The 17,459-nt window shown below is 44.0% G+C and overlaps 1 protein-coding gene across 1 annotated transcript in view; it reads left to right on the forward strand.

Moving 5' to 3' along the window:
• Positions 1–631: 631 nt before the first annotated feature.
• The window catches only part of LOC139382482 (arginine/serine-rich coiled-coil 1), a 179,677-nt gene continuing 162,849 nt past the window's right edge, over positions 632–17,459 (forward strand). Inside the window, exons 1-3 of the mRNA XM_071126559.1 lie at positions 632–696; positions 1,618–1,807; positions 7,511–7,633. Coding sequence (XP_070982660.1) covers positions 1,632–1,807; positions 7,511–7,633 — 299 coding nt within the window. The 5' untranslated portion in view covers positions 632–696; positions 1,618–1,631. The remainder of the gene's footprint in view (positions 697–1,617; positions 1,808–7,510; positions 7,634–17,459) is intronic.

Consider the following 17,459-nt stretch of genomic DNA (forward strand, 5'->3'; position numbering starts at 1 on the left):
CTTTTTCCCCCATTGCCTAGGCTATATACTATACATTGTAAAAAAAAACGTATGCAACTTCACGAAATGTAGGCTATACATAATTGGCAAAATATGACAAGAGTAGGATCTCTACAGTAGCCTATAGATCATTGATTGAGATATACACGAACGATAGCTCTGTTGTAGATTCTCTTGACTGCATGTTTCATCCGAACGTTCTCCAATCGATGTGCTCTTGATCTACTAGAGTAGTCTTTTGAGCAGTGCATGGTGGTGTATTTCAAGTGCTTTTCAAATTAAGGGGGATATTTATTTGTACAAGATTAAGGGTGGGAGACAGCCAGTTGAATAAGACCTTAAATGTGATAGGAAAGTCTCCAACAGGAAAGTGTCATTATTGCATGTATTGCTACAGTGTGGGCAGTAACAGAGGGAAAAAGAGAGGCTGATATCTAGTGTGAGGGAGAAGGGGATACAGGAAATTAGTTTAAAGAGTATATAGAGTAAAACGTCATTAGATACAGTCTCAAATATATACTTTTTTAAGAGCAACAGGGCTGGCAGGTAGGATTACATTCTCCCTGTCTCTGGCCCACATTCCAGTACAGTAGATGGCAGTAATGCACCATAACGTTGGATGCCAACCGCGGATAAACACCACTGAAGAAGAAGAAGAAAAAGGAAGAAGAATAAACATTTGTAGCAAGATACCTGGTATGAATTGTTGTTTCCCCCCCTACTTACAGCCACTGTATAAGTAATGTTTGAAATACGTCGACTGTGTTAATAACGTTGTAGCGATTTACCGATTTACCGGCGCGCGTAACACAAAAATGCCTAGAATAGAGTCAGCTGTGTTTAGCTGCAAACGAAAGCTAACACGTTAGCTAGCATGCCAGCAGTCCTGAAAGTGCACATTCTGTCTGCATGCTATAACCTGCAAATTAAAACTTCACAGTATCTTTTTAACACAGGCATACGCGATAGCTATTTGAACAATTATTTTAGAATGGGAAGCTAGCCATTATGCTAGTCAACTGTCGCTAGTTAAGCTCTATGATAATGTTTGTTACTTGTTTACATTCTGTCCACGCTCTCTTACAAGGCAGGTGGAGCCGAGTTGGGGAAGTTAGCTAGCTATAGTAGCTCTCTGGCATACTGACTGCTCATGTATATTCCGAATAGAAAGGTTATTTATCCAGTACATGTCAGTATTGGAGGATGGAAGGGGGGCATTAAACAATGAAGCCACTAGCCACAGTATAGCTACGCATTGCAGGATTTAGGCTGGCTGACTAAACTCAACGATGTAAGATGGAGTTGAGAGGCGACTAGTGTTGGCGGACTGGAGCGCACTCTGAAAACAACTGATTTCAGCACCCAAAAAATAGTCTGCAATTACACATAACAATGTCGTGTGTAATTGCAGGCTATTCTCTGGGTGCTGAAATCAGTCGTTTTTTTTAAATAAAAAGAGCCCCAGTCCGCCCACACTAGTTGCCGCTCAACTCCATCTTAAATCGTGGAGTAAAGTTTAATCGGCTAGATGTAGGCCTACTGTTTCGTCTGAGCAATCAATAAATGAGTGTTTGATTAAATAAGACGTCCTCTTATGCTTTCTCTCCTCCAACCCAGTTTAGTGAGGGATAATGGGTCGCCACACCTCTGACAGCGAGGATGACAGCCGTAGCAGGAGGAAGAAGAAGGAGAAGCACAGAAGGCGCTCCTCTTCCTCCAGCTCCTCTGGCAGCCGGGTGACCAGCCGCAGCAAGAGGTCCAGCAGACGCAGCCGCTCGCGGAGTCGCTCCAGAGAGAGAGACAGGAGGTAGGTCTATATAGAAATACTGCAATTTACAGAGATCGGTAGATGAGAGAACTACTTCACTGGCAAATATAGGAGGAAGCAGACCTACATCACAACATCAGAAAGGACAGACAGAAAGGACAGACATGCGTGGTAGGTGTACTGTGTGCAACACTAGAGGAACAGGTATACTGTCGCTACCTCGCCGTTTAACAGAGGTGCATGAATGAAGGAGCAAACTGGATGTGTAAAGCTGTAACGGGGGCTGGTCTAGTAGTAGTCCCACCGTCGCGGACCACATATGCCTATGGAGGCGACGGTTGGATCCCCCGTCCCGCCACTCATTTTGTATCCTGTATCCCTCTCCTCTATCTACATAGATAGCTATCCTAAATCTGTCAGTGAAACTTGTACCTTTAAAATATATATTTTCAAAAATCAGCCACCACTCTTGAAAGACAGTTTTAATTGAATAGGATAATACTACTTTATAGAACTACTACTTAGGGTGTCCAATCAAAAACACATATTTTGACCAATGGGTAAATCTGCAGGACAAAAAAACAATAGAGAGAAGATGGATATCGATTTTGATACATGTAGTATTTTCATATTTTAGTATACTCTTGTATTCATTTTGAATTAATATGAAAGAAGTATCTCTGTGAAATGACAACGGACAGGACCTAAAATTAGATTTTGGCCTTGGTGGGTAAGATGTCCATTTCGCCAGCCACGTTGGCGGGTGGTCAGTGCTCTACAGTGCAAGCATTTCACTCGCATTTGTGAATAAAAATAGTCAAGTATGATTATACTTATAGCAAAGTAAATACAACATTAGCTGTTTTCAAAGTATTTCTGCCGTTTTGTTTCATAGCTGGTAAATGAATCAGACAGTTAAAGAACTACGAACCCTGCATAGCCTATTGCACCTTGCGCTTCAAAACTGCTTGGCTAGGGGCTGTGTTTGTTGGTAATTTACATTGTTTTGTTCACAAGCTAGGTTGTTCTATGTTTGAGTTTCAACTGCTAGGGAAGAAAAGACAACGCTTCTACTAGTCAGACTCAATCTCACAGGCAGAAACACGACTCGAGTCGCGTTACCATGTTAATCTCCTGCCCTTAAAGGGGAAGGTGACATTTTTTGTCTCATCTGTGATATTTTGGTTAAAAGGCTCAGGTCACAAAAAATTAAATTAAACAATATACCACATTACTTCTTACTAGTAATACATTTATTGTTTTAGAAACATTACAAACCATGCTCTTCATTTTTTTGTGGTGTTTTGTTGGTATAATTTTAGTGGCAAAACAAATATTTTGGCTGATTAAAAAAAATAAAATCTAAGGTTTTTTCAATCTACCTGCCACAGTGGCTGGTGGACCAAAAAGTTAATTTTATGCCTTGTCAACAGAGCACAAAGCGTATACAAAGCTTTTTATTTTTGAAAGCCTTGTACGTTTAATTCAGGTCATGTCATGCAAAAAAAAATTGCCACCCGTGGAAACAACTTTGAAGACGACGACCACACAAAATTGCACCGCTATGTCAAGAGAGCTTGGTGCTTATTATTGGATGTTTTAGGTTGTGAAATTTGACTTTTTGGATATAATGTTAATGATATCTTAAAGACCCCACGGAACAATTCAGAACATGAATAATCATATTTGTCTTGCTAAAATATATTTTATAACATAAGGAAGTGAAATTTCATCACCAATGCTCTTTTTCACCAACTCTGGGCAGAGTGGGTGGGCACCCTATACTACTTCATTCATCACGGTACTTCCACTGTCTTCCATCACTTTATTTATTTTATTTTTATATTTAAGCAGGGCTGCCCAAAGTGGAATTCGCAGGCCAAACTTGGCCCTAAACAACATTTGGTTTGGTTTGCCAGATACTGTACGTAATAGGCTACCACACATCCACTACCTGTTACATTCAACTACACCACTAATAGGCCTTATGACAGAGTACAACAAGAAAAGGAAGTACCCACAGTGGTTTGCTAGTGGGAGATACTCATTGGGATAAAGTCTGTCCTCGCTGCAACTCCTCTGTGCTACTCTCCTCCGTGACCTAGAAACCAATAAGTGGTTGAGTGGTCAAGAAGATTGTAAATTCGTTAGTAGGTGAACAGAGGAGTATGCTCACCTCCTCGATTACCTACTTCAGCAGAGGATGCACAAGTATCCTCCTGGCGGCTAGCGGGAAGTGTTTTAAAATCAGCCACACCCCCTTTGAATCAGCTGTTGTCTCAAAGGATAAAAGCATGTTCACATTTAAAAACAATATGCTACTTATCCGTTTATCTATAAAATGACTTGCACAACTGGCTAAATTAGTTATCACTGTACACATTTATTTTGGGATTCTACCCCTGTAAACATAATTTGCCTGATGATTTGCGAGAGGAGAAGGAGTCTCATTTCATACAAGCGCATTGGTTTCCTCTCCTCGGCTCCGCTCCTCGATTACCTTTGACCTTTTTCAAAAGCAGACGAGGACGGAGGAGAGGGAGAAGTCAAGCAAAACTAATTGAGATGCTCCTAAAGATTGTCTGGAACAGAGGTTAGATGACCAGCTGATACTCTGATAATAATGATATGGCCGTCACAACATAGGATCAGAGCGAAGGACTTGATGTTTTGACTTGATAATATGGTTATTCCACTGAACAAAAATATAAATGCAACATTTTCAAAGATTTTACTGAGTTACAGTTCACTGTTGATTGTGGCCTGTGGGATGATGTCCCACTCCTCTTCAATGGCTGTGCGAAGTTGCTGGATATTGGAGGGAACTGGGACACGCTGTTGTACACGTTGATCCAGAGCATCCCAAACATGCTCAATGGTTGACATGTCTGGTGAGTATGCAGGCCATGGAAGAACAGGGACATTTTCAGCCTTTCAGGAATTGATTACAGATCCTTGCGACATGGGGCCGTGTATTATCATGCTGAAACATGAGGTGATAGTGTGGATGAATGGCACGACAATGGGGCTCTCGTCACGTTGTCTCTGTGCATTCAAATTGTCATTGATAAAATGCAATTCTGTTCGGTGTCCGTAGCTTATGCCTGCCCATACCATAACCCCACCGCCACCATGGGGCACTCTGTTCACAACTTTGACATCAGCAAACCGCTCGTCCACATCTGCCCGGTACAGTTGAAACCGGGATTCATCCGTGAAGAGCACACTTCTCCAGCTTGCCAGTGACCATCGAAGGTGAGCGTTTGCCCACTGAAGTCGGTTACGTGGTCTGCGTTTGTTAGGCCGGTTGGACGTAGGGCTGGGGGATGTATCAAATTAATTATAATTTATGGTCTTGTGCAATATTCCAAGTGCCTGTATTGCAAGAATTAATGTTTTTTTTGTTTTGTTTTCATGACAGCTTGTTCTCCTGTTGTATTTTTGGTCTTGTCTTTCGCTCCTCTGTGCTGTGTGCACCTTCCCATTTACACCAGAGCTCTGTATATAATGACGAGATGCTCATGTCTCCACCCTAACAATGGGAGTCGTTGTCCCAAAGGCAGGAAGGCAGGCGACAAGCTTAGGTCCAAAATGAACTCTTAGAAACGCATTGGCCTTATTTTGGACAGGTTTTAGCGCTTTACCTCTTCCTCTATGGTTTACACACCAAGCCCCTCCCCCTGCCCTCTCATGCCAACAAAGTTGAGAGGTCAAATCTTTCTCTCTGAAAAGAGGTTTCAACTCGCTATTTGAGGTTTGGTCCAACATTATTTTACTGTAATAGAGAAGTTAACTTTTCTAACGATACCCCTTTTATATCTCAACTACTCAGATTGCGCGCATAGAAGTCACTACTAAAACGAGAGTATAATTCTGGATTCTGGAAAATAAATGCTCAGTTTGTCGCGCGCGGCATTGGGGTGCCACGTACCACTAGTAGCATTTTGACCAGTTATACTAACTGTCTAGTCTGTGTTTTATACATATGCAATAAGCATGAAACATAATTATATAAGGATAATTATATAAGGATAATTACAAGCATGTGTGCTTGAGAGATTGTTCATCTGTGTTAATTTTCTATAGCCTAATGCCTGCTACAAGAAGTTAGTCATTATTAGTGAATTAGTGCACTATGCATGGTTCTAGTTAAAGTTGTAACAAAAAAGCAAATTTTTATAGACTGACTTAAAAGCCAGATTTGTGATTATTTCAGCTCATGAAACATGGGACCAACACTTTACATGTGTTTACCTGGACATAGGCTATTACAATGAATACATTTCATTACCAGTAGTTAGTAGTTGATGTTACTGCCATCATTTAGACCCACAGGCTTTTTTATTTTTTATTTTTTTAAATGTGTTTGTCCAGGTTGTGTGTGAGAGAAAGTGTCTGTGAGTAAATGACTGCTGATGATGTCCGCTGAGGGTCTCTTTAACAGAGGATACTGGACAGCCTCCTACACACGCGCACACGCTCGACACTCCCTCTGCAGTCGTTTAGACCAGGCCGGTTGATGGTCATCATTTATGCACTTTGGTCAGGGTCCATTACGAGAGATGGGAAATCATTGGTGTTCTTGAGAGAATGGCTCGCTGATCTGGGGCCGGCTGGGCGGAGTGAGGTGGGGCTGGTTGTAGCCGTTTAACCCCTTAGCCTTCAGTCTTCCTACTCAGTCAGCCATTCATTAGCTGCCTAGGAAATACTTCTGACAAATCAAGGAGTTGGACATGGCCAATGAATGGACATTGGGTTGAAAATAGATACAGGGCCTATGGATTAAGTTGGGCCTTTATATATGAGGCTACATCTGCCTATGGGCCCTGGTCAAAAGTAGTGCACTATATAGGGAATATGGTGCCATTTGGAAGGCACACTACACGCGTAAAGATAATCGTTAACTGAAGTCTCCAGTGAAGAGCAGCACGTGTTCACTAGCTGTTCACCAGGCATTAAAGAGCTCCCCCACACAACCCATTGCGTTGACATGGAACACACAGTCAGTGTTAGTGCACATGTCAAACCTGCTCCCACTATTCACTTGGATGGCTTCCATCATGCCGGTGCACACAGGCAGCCTCCCTCTCATGTGCCGTAGTGGCAGCTTTCGCTTTGAGCGAACCAGACGTGTTTTCTTAACATTATCGTCACACGCCTGTGTGTGTGTGTGTATACCGCAAGTTCAAATAACATGTCTCGTCCTGCACGTTTCTTCTGCTGAACCCGTGTGCGAAGTGCTTGAGTCAAGGCCACGATGGAAGCCTTCTTCCTGAACCAACCCGCTTCTGCGATCCATCCAACCCCGGCAGATACTAATACAGTGCTCTCTCTCGCACGCTCTTTCACTCACAACAAAAGTATTTGATAGATTTGATGAACAACCACCGGCACTTCTAGGGGGCTAGGTATGGAAAGTAAATGAGGGAATTATTTGATTACCGAAATTAACAACAGACTAAATTATTATTTTGAGGGATATATAAGTTATTTTATGTATAAGATGGGACTGGGAGACATGTTTTCTCTGTTGCTCAGTCTTAACGTGTTGTGAAAGGCGGGTAAGAACACCAAGAATAAGAGAGAATATACTGCTTGGGGCGGAAACACGGGAGAGGGTGCGAGGGGGTGAGCGAGTGGTTAATATGTGGTTAAGAAGAAGACGAGTTTGAGCTGCTAAACTCGCGCGGGTTAATCAATGACTGGAATTGTCCTGTGTGTGTGTGTATCTGTGTGTGTCAGACGCAGGCGGCGGTCCAGCAGCAGCTCGTCCCACGGCTCGTCTCGCAGGAGGAGGAGTCGTAGTGGAGATAGAGACCGAGGCAGGACCAACCGCTCCCGTAGGTCACGCAGCCGCACCCGCAGGTATGATGGGGATTGAGGTAGTGGGGGCTGGGTGGGGGGAGAGAAGGGCTCAAGAGAGTACAGTGGCACTACTATAGTTTTGTGGGTATGAGGATGGACAGTAGAAGGTGCTGGCTTTCAATAGGTGTCTGACTACCACACGCATGCACACACACACACACCACACTACTCTCTTCACTGTACCCATACCCTGTGCTTGTCCCTGATTTTTGGCTGAATTTCACAATGTAATGACATTTGATCATGATTGGTTTCAGCAACCACAAACTGAATGTTGCCATTTTGCTTGTAGTTCAGTTTACAGCAAAACATATTCAAACAACATTTGTAGGGACTTTGTGTGTGTGTGTGTTTGCCAGCGTGCACGTGTGTGAGTGCTAGCCAAGTAGGCAGCAGCAGCTCAGTGTGGTTTGTTTGCTGTTGTGGCGAAGGCCATTATAACGTGGCAGACTGTCATTGAAAGAGACTCTCTGAGCCACTCTGTACTACTGTGACAGCTAATCACGCACACACACGCACACACACAAACAACACCTTTTTTATTTTGGTTTGTGTTAATGAAGTACAGGCACACACACAGACCCAGAAGGTCAGACATTTTGTTTGCTTCCCCGCCCCTCTTTGGGGAACACAAGAAAATAGGGGAAACCTGCTTTAAAAAATTCATGCAATTAAAACATAATTATCCATTCATGGTTTATTGAAATAGTATTATTATCATCATTATCGTGTGTTGACTGACTGACTGACTGTTTAAATCTGTTAGCACTATAAGAAAAGGCTTTTTAAAAATAGGATTTATGCGCACAAGGCACCTTATTTACTTTTTGTATTGCTACAGGAAAAAATTGGCGAACCATTTTAGTCACAAATGAGCGGTTTCATATCTTCATTAGGTTAGATAAGATGGCGGTAATGAAGGAAACTGGTGACGGAGGCTATGGACTGCCGGAGCTAGCAGGGGAGCCTGATTGGGTGGAGGTGCTCTTCTTAAATGGAGAATTACATTGTTTGTACAGTTGAAGTCAGAAGTTTACATACACCATAGCCAAATACATTCAAACTCAGTTTCACAATTCCTGACATTTAATCCTAGTAAAAATTCCCTGTCTTAGGTCAGTTAGGATCACCACTTTATTTTAAGAATGTGAAATGTCAGAATAATAGTATAATTATTTATTTCAGCTTTTATTTCTTTCATCACATTCCTAGTTGGTCAGACGTATACATACACTCAATTAGTATTTGGTAGCATTGCCTTTTAAATTCCTTAACTTGGGTCATATGTTTCGGATAGCCTTCTACAAGCTTCCCACAATAAGTTTGGTTAATTTTGGCCCATTCCTCCTGACAGAGCTGGTGTAACTGGATTAGGTTTGTAGACCTCCTTGCTCGCACTTGCTTTTTCAGTTCTACTCATCATACCAGAGGACATTTCTCCAAACAGTACGATCTTTGTCCCATTGTGCAGTTGCAAACCGTAGTCTGGCTTTTTTATGGCGGTTTTTGAGCCGTGGCTCCTTCCTTGCTGAGCGGCCTTTCAGGTTAAGTCGATATAGGACTTGTTTTACTGTGGATATAGATACTTTTGTACCTGTTTCCTCCACCATCCTCACAAGGTCCTTTGCTGTTGTTCTGGGATTGATTTGCACTTTTCGCACCAATGTACGTTCATCTCTAGCAGACAGAAAGCGTCTCCTTCCTGAGCGTTATGTAATGCCAGTGTCACATCAATGTGATAGGGAGATTTGGAATTACAGTTGATAATATCTCTGTGAAGCAATGCGATTAAAAAGCAATGAAGCAATGCGATTAAAGAGGGAAGCCTCCTGTAAACGGCTTAACCTGTTATAACTAGGGGGCACTATTTTCATTTTTGGAACAATAACGTTCCCAAAGTAAAGAGGCTATTTTGTCAAGACAAAATGCTAGAATATGCATATAATTGACAGCTTAGGATAGAAAACATTCTAAAGTTTCCAAAACTGTAAAAATATTGTCTTTGAGTATAACAGAACTGATATTGCAGGCGAAAGCCTGAGAAAAATCCAAAAATGAAGCAATGCGATTAGAGGGAAGCCTCCTGTAAACGGCTTAAGCAGGGGGTTAACAGTGGGGGTGGGGGGAGCACAGCAAGTTTTGTAATGTCTGACTTGACAAAAGTTGAACAGGTTGCCATGGTCTAGGCTGCTATCTGTCACTGTCGTGTTAAAAGGGTTTGGGTCGAGGCTACCTGATAAATCAGAGGTGGATTGAGTGGACAGGGCCCCTGTGATTGATAAGTTGACAGGATATGAGGCACTCGCTTGCAGCAGCCCGGGACGCCCGCGTGGCATGAGATATAGAATATGAGAGAGGGGAGAGAAAAAGGATGGGACGAGAGGGATATTATTCAGAGGAATGAGAATAATAACAGCTGCATAGAAATATTGCAGGGGAAAAGGTTAGGACAGTTGGTGGGGGGGTGGATATTACTTTCTTTAGAATCCTATATGTATAAATACAAAATATATATAGGAAATAAGAATAATGCTCTATGAAGCTCTTATGTGTTTACTATTCCAAAGCGACTCCATCTGCAATCAGAAAATGATTTGAAGAGTGGAGATTTCCCCATTCCCCCCACCCCCCCAGAGGTGGCCAATCTAACCCCCCGAAATGCAAAACAGACAAGTGTAGCAGATTATCCATTAGTCATTAATGTTTATTCCCTTTGATCAGAGGAGTCAGATCTCCAAGCCAGCGTTATATTGAGAGGTGTTATGGCTCAGTTCACTGCTCCGGCTCCAGTTCACTGGGGATGGCTAGGCACCGAGCACACGTCTATCTGAACTCAACTAAACCTGCTCCAACGAAGACAACACGGTTAAGAATTACGGATGGGATCATAGGAACATTTTAGGGGAAGTTTGTGAAGTTATGGGGGTGCAGCAGAGTCACAGGTTAAAGCCATGGCTGTCTGTCTGTCAGTCAGTCAGTGTTAAATCAATGGCAGGTTCACGGGAAGGGATTGGAGGCCATCATAGCGTTACTAATCTACCACTTGACCTCAAACACCAGACGTCACGCACCCACGCATGCACCCACCCACATACATATACATGCACGCAAAGATGCTTACATTTCTCTCATTAATATTTCAGTGACATGTTCCGTTCGGGGAGCATAGTGCTTGTGTAAGGGTTTAGCCCAGGTAACTGCAGAGTTGTTGGATTACTGTGATTGTCATCTGCATCAAACGGAAGGGCCCCTAATTATCATGCCCTCCGTCCCTAAGGATAGTGAACTCATCCAGGAAACACTGTCGCTCTGGCACTCTGGAGGGGCTAGGAGCTCCTAGGACTGCACTAGTGTGCATGTTGGGGTAGTGCATATGCCGTAGCTCGGAGGTATCAGAATGGGAAACCCTCTCGTTGGCGTAGTAGTCGCTTGCTCGGATCGCTGTTGGAAGATCACACAAGACGTAAGTGATGGCCCAATATTTATTTTGCACAGCAACTTTCCGGGTTAATCTACTGCGGGGCGGCCGCAGTACATCTGCTTGATGGCTTTTCCTGACTGCACCACTTTAGGGGCCCGTGCAAAGGTCACCAAGTGTAGAGAGGAGGAGGGGGGGGATGAGAATCAGGCCTTTCTGAGAGAGGGAAGGGAAAAAAAGTCAAGAGTTTATAGGCGGACGGGGGCTTTGAAAATGTGCTAAGAAAGTTCTGGTCATCACTGTTTACACAGTATCTGGATAACCCATCAGTGTGTCTGGTGGGTCTGGGCCGAGTGGTGTGCTATGGGGATCCGATCTGAGTGTGTGTGTGTTGCGGACATGACAACCCAAATCTGGGTTTCTACCCCAGAGCTTGAGAATAGGATGTAGAAAAAGAAAGATGTGAATTTGTATAGTACCTGGTAAGAGCAGAAAATAACAACTCAAATGTTTTAATTTTTTTGTATCACAGTTCTCCATCATAGTTTTTCTACTGTCAGCAATGAGTGTATGGCCTAACCTGTTTAGTGTGTGTTTGAATGCTGCTTACAGGACAACCTGCTCCTCTATATATGTCTGTTATACCACTGGGCTTTCTCCTCTCATTCACCTCCTAGACTGGTGGCGAGGGATATATGTTTCCTCCAGTTCTCTCTTTATACCCGATTTTATACAAAATGTTGGTTTAAGCTGAAAGATAACCCGGTTTGGTTGTGGTGCGTGCTCTTTACTTCATACAAATCAACATGCTTCCATTTTGGAGAATCTGAGAGGCTTTTTCAGAGGTTTTTCCCCTCTGCATCCAGTCTTTTTTATTTATCCCCTTTAAAGGCCAGTCAAGCGCTGCTCGCTGCTTTGTTGTCAGAAACCTTTATTTACCAAAGAGAGGAGTAAGTGACTGACACGGACGGGCCCTTTCATCCCTGGCTCGCCGCGAGGCTCTGTTCCCCTCTCCTGCCAAACCCCCCCCCGTCCACCACCGTCCACCCACCCTCCTCCAGGCACACACTCGGCACCAGCCCCGAGCCCCACTCCCCTGGGTGGGAACCTAGCCGCGCAGTAGATCAGCCAGAGTTTGTTCTACCGCTAAACAAACACATACACGAGCGCATGTACACACACGAGCGCATGTACATGCACAGGTACACATGCACCCCCACACACACACACACACGCACAGACACACAGACAAGGCTTTGTGAAAGCCCCAATGCAATAATCCAATTTGCCAACGCTTTGGAGTAGATCGATTTAATGGTTCATTCGTTTTTAGGTTTTCCTTGGCAAAAATGTTTTTTTTGTTTTATTTTTGTTCAGAAAACATTACGTTGGTTTTATTTACACCAACCCTATTGTGTGTTGTTCAAGTAAAAAAACAACCGTGCCACAGAAAACTCGGACGGTCTTTGAGCATCTCGTAGGAACCTCCTGACACTAAAGAGCTCGACTAGACGTTGCTCTAAATTCACCCCGTGTCAGAAATGATGACCGATTGGTCCGCCAAACAGCAACGGCTCCTGAATGCGAAACGTGAAGAAAACCTTGACAACAATGTATTTTAATCACCCAATATTGCCCGTCAGATTGGTTTGTCTCTGTAAATATTAGGGGCTGTTGTTCTGCCTTGACCTCGCTCGGATAATGTATTTATTGTCCAGGGGCTTTCGCTTTGACTGGCCCTTTCAGTTCTCTCTGTTGTTCACGGCACTCTGGCCTTCAAACGGAGAGCTCAGGATTCTGCTTTCACTTTGTAGTACTAGCAGCTTCCTACCTCTTAAGAAATCCCTCAATAAACAGACATGTCATTCACCCGTCAGTCAACATTTGGACCGGTTTGGAGAAAGATGGCAGCAGCTCCTAATACACAATGAGCTGTACATTCATTTCATCACGTCGAAAAGAGCTCGCCTGTTTGGCCAGAGTGTGATAGAGACATAAAGTGTGTGAGAACAAGAGAGATAGAGAGAAAGACTCTTTGCCCTGGTATCGGAAAACTGAATACAAAATGAATCTCTCCCTTCCCTACGTTTCTCCTCCATTTAAGCTTCTTGAAGTTCTTCCAAATTGGGTTTTAAATGCCAATTAGGAGGTTGAATGTAGTAAAATAAAAGCAAATGCAACCAGAATGGCCTCACCTTCTGGCTGGTTAGGCTTCTGAGAGAGACGCTGAACCTTTGGCTCCGAGCGCTGCTTTGAGAAAAATATCCTGCCTAATGAACACATTAATTAGAACCATAACTATTTATAAGATGATAATTAGAAACGAAGGGAGGTAAACTGGGCTTTTCCTGCAATTAATGGAGGATTAATTACTGGAGGTAATGAAGTGGATTTTTGAAACGCATTAAGGTGAAGTACAGAGATGTGCAGACGCTTTGTGATCAGTGGCATAATTATTTCGGTGGCCGTTTGAGTCTCGGCTCACTCGGGCCGGCTAATAAGCATCATTGCGTCGTTATATATGCACTTAAAAAGACTTGCCACAAATGACTGCCTAATTATTTCTAATTGCCAGGCCGTGTGTTGTCATTGAGCTGTTTGGAGCGAGTGGCTTCAGAACCCTGGGTTTAATGGCGCTGTGGGGGGGAAAAGGGGGCACCTCACGCTGTACCCCACAGCCCAGACTGGTCTCGCCCCCCCCTCCCATGCCACTCACTCCCGATGGGGGCACCCCTGTCTGACTCAGGAGGTCACCCCATGAAGTAGCCGACCGGCAGAGTTTTCAGTTTTTTTTTTTTCTTAAATGAACGACCATGGCTTCCTCTCAATTAAGCTTAGATGAACGGCCACCGTATGTCCATCCTCCGCCTCCCTGACCGCCTACACACATTTCTGCAGCCGTATGGTATGCTACACACGCTTCTCCATTCAATAGCCATTTTCTGTGACTTAACATACGATTGGGCCCTTTTAATTTTTTTATTTAACCTGCATTTAACTAGGCTCCCGAGTGGCACAGCGGTCTAAGGCACTGCATCTCAGTGCAAGAGGCATCACTACAGTCCCTGTTTAGAATCCAGCCTGTATCACATCCGGCCGTCATTGGGAGTCCCATACGGTGGCGCACAATTAGCCCAGCGCTGTCCGGGTTTGGCCGGGGTAGGCCGTCATTGTAAATAAGAATTTGTTCTTAACTGACTAGCCTAGTTAAATAAAATCAAAGAGTATTCAACACCAGATAATACAATAGGATTGCATTTCAGTTGTACAACTGACTAGGTATCCCCCTTTCCCTAGAAGGGTTTACCTATTCAATTGGTCAGCTTGTCCAATTCTATGGGAGAAAATAATATTCCTCTGGGGCTTTCAAATTGCGAGTGGCACTGGGAGAAAAACATGCATGCCCAGTCGTTGGAAAAACACTTTTGAAAGCAGTTTAATTTTCTGCTTAACAGAGCAGGGTCACAGCTTTCTATTATATCTTAATTTATTCCTCAAATACCAGTTGGACCATTTTAAAACCAGGGTTTTTAACAGCAACATGGATTAGGCGCATAGCGATCACCAATGGCGTTGAATGCATTGTCGGAGATCTGAGCTGAATCTAACATTAGCTGCTAGCCCTTCTCATGACACCAATGGATGTATTGGAACGCTGTATCACAACACATACATAGTGCAGCGCACAATTGGCCCAGCGTCGTCCGGTTTAGGGGTAGGCCGTCATTGTAAATAAGAATTTGTTCTTAACTGACTTGCCTCGTTAAATAAAAACTAAAAACTAGGCAAGTCAGTTAAGAACAAATTCTTATTTACAATGACGGCCTAACCTGGACGACGCTGGGCCCCAATGGGACTCCCAATCACAGCCGGTGATGCAGACTGAAATCTAACCAGGGTCTGTAGTGACGCCTCTAGCACTGAGATGCAGTGCCTTAGGCCGCTGCGCCACTTGGGAGCCCAGGTACCAGCATCTTACTTATGACTCACTGACAGCTTTGTTTGAATACTTTGCAGGACATGTCTCCCCTAGGCTAGGCCTCCTCTAGACAACTAGTGATGCTAGTTGTTATAATTAAAAACAATTCATATACTTATCTTCCCAATTTGTCTCTTTGTGTGTCTGCATGCCTGTGTGTCCGTGCATACATTTATGCGTGTGTGTGCGCGTGCTAAGCAGAGCCATGTGCTCTGGCCTGTCAGGAGAACCACTGTCACCCCCTTCTCCACCCTCCCCAGAACAGCCGCCTTGCAAATTGTGGACTAATGGAATCTCCCAGGCAGGCAGCACTTGTCTTTTACCCGTGTACAGGCAGGGAGAAATGTGGTTTCACTTATCCATCTAATATTTTAATTGTTAAAAAAAAAGGATGGCAAAATGAAAAAATAGATTGGGATCATGTGCTTCTTGACTGAAATCTGGACACTCTGAAAAGTAATGAAACACTTTCTCAACGAGCTTGAGTTTTGGAGAGTGTGTTTCTTTCTTTCTTTTCCTTCGTTCTGTCCGTCCGGCTTGGGGCATCCCGTGATGGAGCTCCTGGCCAAGTCGGAGACACGTGGAGGAATGTATCACCTGTCACGTGTCCACCCTTCCTCCCTGTGATTGGTTGGAGGAGTGCATTGGAGTACCTCAGTGCTTCTGCGCAGGACCAGTATATTGCTCAGGCAGTCAAAGCTTCGTCACTGAATAGTGTGTGCGTGCGCTCGCATGTGTGTGTTGATTTAAGGGACCTGATGCGGCCCTCTTTGAAGTGAGCCCCATGGTTATTGGGCTATCGACAATCGGCTGCAGTGTGTCGTACGGCCTGATGAAAACCCATCAGTTAGAGAGCCGTCTTGTAAGAAGCCCCAGATTGATCAGTAATAAAATGTAATATCTGTCGGCATCTGTTTTTTTATTTTATTTGGCTTCAGACACTTTCATGATCCGCAGCGACAGATGTCGCAGAGAAGTTTTCTCTGAACGTATTATTATTCTAATACTTTTTGAGACACCGTGTTCTTCAACATCACCTCTGAATTTATTTATGTGGGGGAAAAATGTACTCTCTCTTTCTTTTGTTTCACTCTGTCGGAGTAAAACGAATCGTTTGGTGGTTTTACGAGGCAATATTTCAGATGCACTTATTTGTTTAATTATGTGTGGTTTCCCCCTCCGAGGTGGAATGCGTGTCTGCTTTGTGTCGCTCATTCTTTTCGCCCCTTTTACCGTGAGCCCACATGTTTCGTCTCAGCGTTTATGATATTTCTTATACTACAGTTGTGAGGTTCCTGAAATCACTTAAGCGCACAGCATAACCGTCCACATTTAAACAATAAAACACTATTATGGTAAGGGCCTCAGATCTTCCACCACTTCATAAATACACATAAATAAAAAGGACGGAGGCGAAAAAACTCCCCATCATCTTGCCTCTAAGAGCACACCTGCTAATTAAGAACACGTTGTGTCTGAAGCGTGGCTGTCTGAGTAGTCTCTCTCTCCTGTTCCGGATGACTATGTGATCACGCTCTCCGTAGCCAATGTGAGTAAGACATTTAAACAGGTCAACATTCACAAGGCCAGATGGATTACCAGGACGTGTACTCCGAGCATGCGCTGACTAACTGGCATGTGTCTTCACTGACATTTTCAACCTTTCAACCTTACAGACTGAGTCTGTAATCAACATGTTACAAGCAGACCACCATAGTCCCTGTGCCCAAGAACACTAAGGTAACCTGGCTAAATGAGTACCGACCCGTAGCACTCATGTCTGTAGCCATGACATTCTTTGAAAGGCTGGTCATGGCTCACATCAACACCATTATCCCAGAAACCGTAGACCCACTCCAATTTGCATACCACCCCAACAGATGATGCAATCTCTTGCACTCAACACTGCCCTTTCCCACCTGGACAAAAGGAACACCTATGTGAGAATGCTATTAATTGACGACAGCTCAGCGTTCAACACCATAGTGCCCTCAAAGCTCATCACTAAGCTAAGGACCCTGGGAATTAACACCTCCCTCTGCAACTGGATCCTGGACTTCCTGACGGGCCACCCCCGGGTGGTAAAGGTAGGGAACAACACATCCGCCATGCTGTTCCTCAACATGGGGGCCCACTAGGGGTGCGTGCTCAGTCCCCTCCTGTACTCTCTGTTCGCTCATGACTGCATGGCCAGGCACGACAACAATGACACAGCCTATAGGGAGGAGGTCAGAGACCTGCATGTGTGGTGCCAGGACAACAACTTATCCCTCAACGTGATCAAGACAGAGGAGATGATTGTGCACTACAGTAAATGGAGGACCGAGCACGCCCCCATTCTCAACGACCGGGCTGTGTGATATGTCTGATCTCGCAAACGATGTAAAGTATGTATAGATAGATGTAATCTAGATCCAAGCGTGTTGATT

The sequence above is a fragment of the Oncorhynchus clarkii genome, chromosome 24 (assembly GCF_045791955.1).
Source record: "Oncorhynchus clarkii lewisi isolate Uvic-CL-2024 chromosome 24, UVic_Ocla_1.0, whole genome shotgun sequence".
Classification (NCBI taxonomy): Eukaryota; Metazoa; Chordata; class Actinopteri; order Salmoniformes; family Salmonidae; genus Oncorhynchus; species Oncorhynchus clarkii.